The sequence below is a fragment of the Ichthyophthirius multifiliis genome, assembly GCF_000220395.1.
Source record: "Ichthyophthirius multifiliis unplaced genomic scaffold scaff_1120509250943, whole genome shotgun sequence".
In the NCBI taxonomy this organism is placed as follows: domain Eukaryota; phylum Ciliophora; class Oligohymenophorea; order Hymenostomatida; genus Ichthyophthirius; species Ichthyophthirius multifiliis.
Genome location: NW_004086353.1, coordinates 125,150 through 134,682, shown reverse-complemented (window position 1 = coordinate 134,682; position 9,533 = coordinate 125,150). Strand labels below are relative to the sequence as shown.

Here is a 9,533-nt window from a genome sequence, read left to right as displayed (position 1 = left end):
ATATATATATATGTATTTACATATATATTTCTACATATATCAATTTTTTTTCTCTATTCAATTTTTATATTTATGTAATAAAAAAAAAATAATAATAATAAGTTTTATTTAAGTTTTTATTTATTTTATTTTCAATATTTATAACTTTATATTGAATATATTTCAAATTAATATTTTTATAATAAATTTTTTTAATTAAATATATTTTTTTTTTTTACAAATTTATTTAATTTTTTTTTATATTACTTTAATTGTGAATATATATAATATAAATACAATTAATAATAAACTTTAATATGCCACTTTTCTGTATTTTTTTTTTTTTACATAAAAAATATATATTTATTTATATTTTATATTTTATATTTTTATAATTATTATAAATTTATTTTTTAAGCTTATATTTCTAATAAAAATTAATGAGATTAATAAATAAATATAATTATTTCAATTATTATAATATATATTTTCAAAAATTTAGTCTCAACGTGAAGAAGAAGATCCAATTTATTATTATTATTTAGAATCAGATTAATCATTATATTCGTCATAAAAATCTTCATCTTCAACTTAATATTACAAGTTATTTTAATTGTTTTAGCCTTCTTCATCTTCTGCACTTTTTTGAATCAATTCCCATATTTAGGCTTTTTTTTATTCAGCTGAAAGGTTTACGGACTTAATTTGATTAGTGTTATCTTCCAATTCAATATCTTTATAGATTTCTTAAATAATTTCTTTATTGTTTTATTCAACTTCAGTAGGTATTTAATTTTTCACTTCAACATGTATATTATTTTATTTAGAAATAGGTAAATAAAAAAAACCAATTAACAAAATATAGGAATATATTAAAAAATTTAAACATGTATATGGCATTTATATATTTTTAAATTACAAAAAATCAAAATTTGGATACATAAATAAGAAAAAGAAAGCATTTATTTGAGTAAATACATTAAATAAATGTATTTTATTATCTTCTTTACTTCTTTTTTTTAGATAAACTAACATAAAATATATTAAATAAAATATCTCTTTTACATAAATTATTTATTATTGAAGCTATTTATCATATATTGTTATTAATACACATATATTATATATTAATTATGATATAATGTATAACATTTTTACAGGTTATAATTACTATTATTTTTCTTCGTTTTTATACCAAAAATGCATTATGAAAATTATATTAATTTACTAAATTATTTGTAATATAGCTTCTATTTTTTTATCAACTTTTTTTAAAAAATAAATTTAAGTTAACTAAATAAAATCTTTTTTATATATTTTTTAACTATGTTCAAGTATTAGGTATATTAATGTCAGTAAATTAGTTATTATGGATGTTCTTAATAATAGCTTTATAAATTTTATTTTTATATTTTATTATAAATTTAAGATTTTGCTTTGTTTTTAATACTTTATTAATAATATTATGTTTATTATTAAAAAAATAAACTTTATTAAACTCTATAAGTTTTTGTTAAGTTAACTTTAAAATAATATTACAATAATATTTATTATAATGCTAAAACTTATTAATAATAGTGTTTTTATAGATGATAATTATTATATTTTTTTATTGTAAATATCTGACATTTTCGTTTTTTAAATTTTTTCTTCTTCTTATTTTATTAATTTTATTTAAAATAACTAAAATATATATTAATTTTATTAATTAAAAATACAAAAAATAAAATATAAAATTTATTAATAATAGTATTTAATTTTTTTAAAACAAATAAAAATAAAATTTCTTGCTATGAAATATTAATTTATATTACATATATACAAAAAATAAAATTAATATAATTTTTTTTTATATATATTTAAATATAAATATGCAATAAAAATAAATAATTAAATTTAAAAAATGCATATATGATTAAGAAAAAAAACAAAACAACATTTAACTAATTTGGTTTTTCTTGGTAGACGAAATATAATTAAATTTACATCCTCTCCCGAAAATAAAAATAGAAAAAAAGGTAAATAAAATTATGAAAAAAAAAAAAAAAACAAAAAAAACAAAAAAAGGTCTAGAAAATTCCCATATAATAATAATAAAAAAAAATATATATATATAATTTATTAACTATTCTTAGAAAAAAATAAAAAAATATAAAAAAAATAAATAAAGAATATAATACAAATTAATTTTTTAACTTTATATTATTTTTAATTTATAAAAATAAAAATAAAAATATAATATATATATATACTTCCTTTTCCAATAATAAGAAAAAAGAAAAAATAAAATAAAAAAATGTTAAGAAACTTAAAAAAAACAACAAGCCTTCTTAATAAATTTAACTAAAAATTACAAATAAATCTTATATCAAAATAAATAAACATCAACTCTTCTATTTATTAACCTAAATCCTTTTTTTCAACAACAAGTCAATAAATAAATTTTTTCTAATCCCAAGATGATTCAGAAAATAACAACTAACCTGACTCAAACGACAATAATCCAAATGATATAACAAACCAAAACCCAAACAATAATAATAACCCCAATAATAACTAAAAACCTTAACCCTTATTAAAAATAATTCCTTTAAAAAACTGGAAAGATACAGAATTAACAGAAGAGGAGAAAGCTATAAAACCTTAAACACATATAATATTTTCATCCTAATTACCAATATTACCTTATTAGAAATTCCTTGTGACATGTAAACAGGTAAATTGACTGAAATAAATCATGATTTGGCATATTTTATATTAAGTGATTAGGACAATATATATTAAATAGGTCTAGAATTAGAAAAATCAGTCGCAAAAACAATTTAGAAGCAATTTTCTAAAAACAAAGAAAACAACAATTTTTTAACTTAACAGAAAGTAAGTCTCGAACTACAACCTAAAAAGATGTCTCGTAGAGTAAAAATAATAGAACTATAAGTAACTGATAATGGTATTTATGCATAAACAATTCCATTTAAAGATGATAAGAAATCTTTAAAAGTTCTTTCCAAATTTAATATGTAAAAGAACTAACAGCAATCAGAACTGCCTATTTCCATATTAAAAAGTCAATTTCTTATGAAAAAATTGATATTTCAGCACCTCAAGATATTGAAACTGCTGATTTATAAAATGTTACACCTGATATTATTGATAAAATTATATTTTAAGTAATTTAAATAACATATATATTATTTTAAATTCAAATAAAAAAACATGCATATATATTATATTTTGTATAGATAATTGCGGGAACATAAATATTGTTATCAAGATATATAAAAGAAAATATGAACATATTAATCTAAAGTATATTACAAAGTAAAAGTTTAATTGAAAGAGTTCTATTTCTTAGACAACATTTAGAATCTTTGATGGAAATAATGGAAATAGTAAACCGAAACTTTAAACAAGCCGACGAGTCTTTAATAAGAATGCAATATTAAACCCGAGCCAGATATGCAATGGAGTACATTAAATAAATATACTTAAATGATCAAAAATAAAATAATTAAGGGGCTGGTGGTGCTTCCTATTCAGGTTCTGGTGGTAATGTTTTCGCTGGCGAAAAGACATCTTAAGTCCATAAATAAACTGAAAATTACACAAAGAAGCTTCCTTTAATAGAAGATACTCCTTCTCGTGAAAAAGTAAGATAGGAAATTGAAAGATTCAGCTAAATGGATAAAAACTCTAGCGAATATCATAAATAAGCACCTATCTAGATGAAGTATTCAGTGTTCCATGGAATAAATATACACCAGCTAACTGGAACATATAATATGCTAAAAATGTACTCAATGATGAAATTTATGGATTGGATAAAGTCAAAGAAAGAATAATTGAAATGATTGCAGTTAATTAAATAAAGAATACTCATGCAAGAAGTAAAGGATTTATTTTATTACTTTAAGGACCACCAGGTACTGGTAAGACTTCTATTGCTAAAGCAGTTGCTAAGGCTTTGTAAAAAGAAAGCAGATTTATAAGTTTTGCTGGTATTTCAGATCCTTCCTTCTTTAAAGGTCATAGAAGAACTTATGTAGATTCCTAACCAGGAGTTTTTGTTAAAGAATTAATTAAAGCTTAAACTATGAATCCAGTTTTTATTTTAGATGAAATCGATAAAATCTCTAGATCTGGGTTTTTATTTTTATATTTTTATATTTTTATTTTATTTTAATTGTTATTTGATAGTATGGGTGCCGATCCTTATTATTCTCTTATGGAAATTTTAAATCCGGAAGAAAATTCAAACTTTACAGATCATTATATGGATATTAAAATTGATTTTTCAAATAGTATTTTCATTTTAACTGCTAATAATATTATTAACATGTTAGAACCACTTAAAAATAGACTTGAAATTATTGATATCCCTGCATACATAGAAGAAGAGAAAATTTAAATTTCTCAAAAATATATAATCCCAAAAGCATTATAGGCGAACGGAATTAATCAAAAGCTTTTAAGTGTCGATGAATAAACAATATCCTTTATTATAAAAAGTAAGAAGAAAATAAATAAATAAATATTAAAATTGATTTTTTTTTTTTAAAAAAAAAAAAAAAAAGATTGGTGTTATGATGAACCTGGAGTTAGAGGGCTTAAAAGATGCTTTGAAACCCTTTTAAGAAAATATGCAGTGGAACTTTTATAAAAAAATCCTTAATTAACTTAGATATAATAAATATATTAATAATAAGACATTGAAAAAGAATAATAGCAATAATAATTAGAATAACCAGAAACCTAAGAGAAAAAATAAAATATAGAATATTAAACTATATTAACAGATTAAAACTTAAACTAATTAAATTTACCTATATTAGATCTTACCCATAAATCAGATTAATTAGAAAACATAAAAAAATATTTAGGAGTTCCATTATTTGATGCAGAAAGTGATTCAAGATTATACAAAAAATTTCCACCAGGTATTTTATTTTTTTAACAAAAAATACTAAAAATATATATGTAAATAAATAAATAATTTTATATTTTTTTTAAATAAAAAAGGAGTTATAAATATATTAAGTGTAGCTGGTTTTGTAGGACATGTAATGAAAATTGAATGTGTTTATGATTATTCTTAAACAGAAAAAAAGGGAACATTTAATTCAAGTGGAAATCTTTAATAAGTACTCTAAGAATCACTTACAATAGCCAAAATAAATGCTTTTAATTTTCTCAATGAAGAATAAAAAAAACAACTTTCTTAAAATAATATCCATATACATTTCATGTCTGGAGCAGTTCCTAAAGATGGCCCTTCAGCTGGTATTGCTATTTGTACTGCTTATTTATCATTAGCTATGGGAATTTCCGTTCCTGCAAATTTAGCAATGACAGGAGAACTTTCCCCATTAGGAGAAGTTTGCAAAATCGGAGGACTTTTGTAAAAAGTGATTGGTGCTAAAACTCTTAATATTGATACCATTATTTGTCCTTATTCTAATATGAGTGATATTCATGAATTTCCTAAAATTTTATTAGAAGGAATAACTATTTATTTCGTTAAGGAATATAAATAAGTTTATAGTATAGTCTTTGAAAATAAGAGAGGAGGGGAAGCTGGTGTAGTTATTTTGAAAGAAGGAAAATTCTAAAATTATCAAGGAAGCAATATTAATATTTCTAATAATGGAACCGAAGATATAATTTAAAATCAAAAAGATATTATTGTCTGAAAAAAAAAAAAAAAATTTTTACTGAAATTATATCTTTCTTTTATAAAAATATTTTTAAAAATATAAAATGTATAAATTTAATAAAAACTGTAAAAAATAAAATAAAAAATAATATCATTACAATTTTTTTTTAATTTAAAAATCTTAATATAATTTACTTAAAGTTTAATAATTAATCTTACAAAAAAAATTCTATTTACCTTCACTATAGAAATTATTTTTCTAAACCGAAGTTGGTCTATATAAAACAACAGTTTTTTTATTACTTAAATATTCATTAGAAACCATAGTTATTTTATTATAATTAATTTGACAATTTGATGATTAGGGCCTTGAAATAAAATTATTTACCGATAAACTTCCATATGTAGATTTATTTGAGTCTGTTAAATACTTTTTTTGTTAGAAAATATTACACTTTTTTTTGTAATTTTATTGCTAAATATTATAGTTTGATACAGTATTATTATTTATATTATTATCAGTTAAAAATGTACTTGTATGTTATTTATTTATAATATTTTAATTTAATTTTTTAGAATATGCTTTAAATATTTCCTCTTTTTATGGTAAAAATATGGATTTCAATTTTATTAAATCTTAAAATGAAATTGATTTGGTTAAATTAGGTTAATTAAATGCATAATTGGTTTACTTTTTTAACAAACTATTTAAATATTCATCTCTATTTGATTTTTAACTTGCCATTTTTTATTTATATAAAAACAAATTTTTTCTTTTTTGTGCATCATTTTATTTTTTCTTTAATATATCTCCCTCTTATATTGTTATTTTTGATAAAACCTAACCTTAGTCTCCTATTTCTACTAAAAAATATTTTCCATCGATTTTCATTTTTATGTATTTTTTTTATGATATTATATTGCCGTTTTCATCATATTCATAGAATATATCATATTCTGGTTTCTTTAAATTATTTTATACACTGTCTTTATTATTTTTTTAAATAAAATTAATTATTCTTGTATCTTTTTAACTTAAAGAATTATATTAATGTTTATACTTTTTATTATTTTCTCTTTTTTTTTAAAAAAAAATAAATAAATGATATATTTTATTTCAAAGCTATATATTTTTTTATATGACTTATTTTTTACAAATTCATCTTAATTTTTTCTCTTTTAAATTTAAGATTTAGATTTAAAATTATTTATATTTATTATTTAATTACATTATTTTTAATTTTCCTTTAATCTAAACAAATATTAACTTTCATAATTTTTATTAGGTAATTCTTAATATTTAATTTAAATCTTCTAATCATAAAAATCCCCTTCTTTATCTAAAATAGGATTTGGTTCAAACATTTTTAAATATACAAAATTTGAATATCCAATCATTAAGACTATTATTTTTATATATTTATAAAAACAATAACAATTTAAAAATAAACAATAAAAATTTTTTTTTTATTTTTTTATTTTTTATAAATATATTTTTAATTAAAAAAAATAAATAAATAAAAATAAAGTGAGCTGATAGTCGGATTCGAACCGACGGCCTTCTGCTTACAAGGCAGATGCACTAACCACTGTGCTATACCAGCTTATTAATTTATTTTTTTAATCATTTTTTAATATTTCTGATGAGAAAAGATATGTTCTATGTGTAGTTTATATAAGAGTTATTTATTTAATAAATATAATAAAAAAAAAACAATGTTTATATATATATTAATAATATTTTTTATTTTTTGTTAAAATAAAAAAAAATATTTACACTTTATAATATCTCAGGTATGTCATAAATTATTTATATTTTATAATTGTTTTAATTTATTAAAAAAATTCAATCCTTTTTAAATATTCTGTATATTTATATTTAATTGCATATTTTAAATTAGTGCTTATAAAATATCTATAATAAAAAAAATATTATTATATATTTGTATTTTTAATATACTAGTATTCAATTATATGTTAATTGCCCTTATTAAAATATTTTTCTTTTTTCATAAACTGTTATATAATTTAAAAACTTATAGTCGATTTCAATTATATTAAGATTATGAACATTTATATAAGTTTCTTTGAAAATAAACTAAAGATCATAAAAATTTTTAAAAAAATTAAAAATACCTAAATTTATAATTTATAAATATATATTTTATTTTTTTTCTTTAAATTTGATTATATTTTTATTTTTAAGTATTTATATTATTCATTACTTTTAAAAATACTTATATAAAATATTATTATATACTACAAATAAATAATATTAAATTTATTTACCACACTATGTTTTTATAAAAATAATTTAGTGTCTTCCTCAATTGTAAATTTAAATTTTTGTATACTTAAACATTATGTATCTATATTTAATATCAAATATAAATATATCGAATTCAATAATTAAACAAAATAAAAAAAGTAATTACTTTAAAACTATATAAAAGGAATTCATCATTATCCATTTGTTAAATATTTATTTTATTTTATAAGTAAAATTAATCTAAATTTTTTCATTACACAAATGTATTTTTATAGTTAAATATAAAAAAATAAAGATTTATTAATTTATTAAATATATATTTATAAAAGATAAATAATAAAAAAATGCAAATAGTTATAATAATACGAAGGAGTTTTAAATATTTAATGTTAACGTTAATAATAATATAAATTTTATAATAATAATATATATATATATATAAATATAAATATATTAACGAAAAAAATATAATAATAATTATTGTAAAAGTAAAGACTATATAGACAATGAGCGATATTTCTAAAAACATACATGAAAACAGTATAACATTTTAAAACTTTGATACAAAAATTCCTTTATAGAATACAGTAAACCAATATATAAAAGGTTAATTTGATTAAGATAATAATCTTAAAAATGATATAAACGAATTTTAATAACAGATATAATTAAATCAAAATAAATAAATAATGAATTAAAGATCAAAATCTTTATGCAATTAGAATATTTATAGATCAGATAACAATAAATAATAAACTATAATAAATCGATTAATATAGAATGAAAGTTATATAAACTTTCCTGATTTATATGATAAATCAGAAAAAATATCAAGAGAATAAAGTAATGAATATTCAAGAACATTTCAAGAAATATAATAAAAAAGGGTTAGTAAAAACATATAATAAAACTAAAAAATATATATAAGAAATATTATTTCTAATGCAAAAAGATAATAATCAAGTTAAAAAAACTTATCAAATAAATTTATTAGAAATACGCCCTAAAATAATATATAGAGGCTTTAATTTGCCTCTGATAAAAGCTAGTTATTTAAAAAAATTGAAGAACATGTAAATAAGAATTGTAATTTTTTTTAGAAAGAAAGAAGGCCTTTACTTAGCAAAGAAAAAATATTAAATTTAAACAAAAATAGGTCTATTTCTCCTAAAGAAAGTAAATAATACTATAGTAATGTAAATGATGTAAATGTAATTTTTAAATTTAAATTGATTAAGAAAATAATTATTTTTTATAAATATTATTTAATTAAAGTATTTTACTTAAGATTAAAGATTATAAAATTAGTTTAATACTAGTTTTGTAAACACTGTAAAAAATCATACCTATTTAATTTTTATTTTTTATATAAAAAAAAAAAGTTAAATTATAATAATAGTGGATTAGTTTAAAAAGATACAAATAAAAGTTAATATATTTAAAAATAAAGATAAAAAAATATAGATTTGCACAAAATAAATTATACATTATAATAAACATTTTAAAAAACAGATATATTAAATTAAAATAATAATTAAAATGATTTTTATTAGACAGTAAATAACTAAAATTAAAATATTGATATGGAAAAATTTAAAAAACTATTAAATAAAGATAAAGATATAAATAAAA

General features: G+C 17.8%; 2 protein-coding genes and 1 non-coding gene across 3 annotated transcripts, besides 6 other annotated features; 1 reads left to right on the top strand and 2 right to left on the bottom strand. All coding sequences in view use genetic code 6, as the record gives it.

The window, feature by feature from the left end:
• Positions 1 to 197: 197 nt before the first annotated feature.
• Positions 198 to 240: a microsatellite.
• A 1,772-nt stretch (positions 241 to 2,012) lies between these two features.
• Positions 2,013 to 2,045: a microsatellite.
• Positions 2,014 to 2,045: a microsatellite.
• Positions 2,015 to 2,044: a microsatellite.
• Positions 2,046 to 2,114: 69 nt separating the features above from the next.
• Positions 2,115 to 2,144: a microsatellite.
• A 140-nt stretch (positions 2,145 to 2,284) lies between these two features.
• On the bottom strand, positions 2,285 to 2,896 carry IMG5_116260 (hypothetical protein). Its single transcript, XM_004034637.1, has one exon. It carries the CDS (start codon positions 2,685 to 2,687, stop codon positions 2,364 to 2,366), a length of 324 nt encoding a protein of 107 aa, XP_004034685.1. The 5' UTR covers positions 2,688 to 2,896; the 3' UTR covers positions 2,285 to 2,363.
• Positions 2,897 to 3,743: 847 nt separating this feature from the next.
• Positions 3,744 to 5,669, top strand: IMG5_116250 (hypothetical protein; the record flags this gene model as incomplete). Its single annotated transcript, XM_004034636.1, has 4 exons — positions 3,744 to 4,122; positions 4,177 to 4,487; positions 4,554 to 4,916; positions 4,999 to 5,669. The coding sequence occupies exons 1-4, from the start codon at positions 3,827 to 3,829 to the stop codon at positions 5,667 to 5,669; spliced, it is 1,641 nt and encodes a 546-aa protein (XP_004034684.1). The 5' UTR covers positions 3,744 to 3,826.
• Positions 4,124 to 4,152: a microsatellite.
• Positions 5,670 to 7,163: 1,494 nt separating the features above from the next.
• On the bottom strand, positions 7,164 to 7,236 carry IMG5_116240. Its single transcript has one exon. It is a non-coding gene; the product is annotated as a tRNA-Thr (tRNA).
• Between the last annotated feature and the right edge of the window lie 2,297 nt (positions 7,237 to 9,533).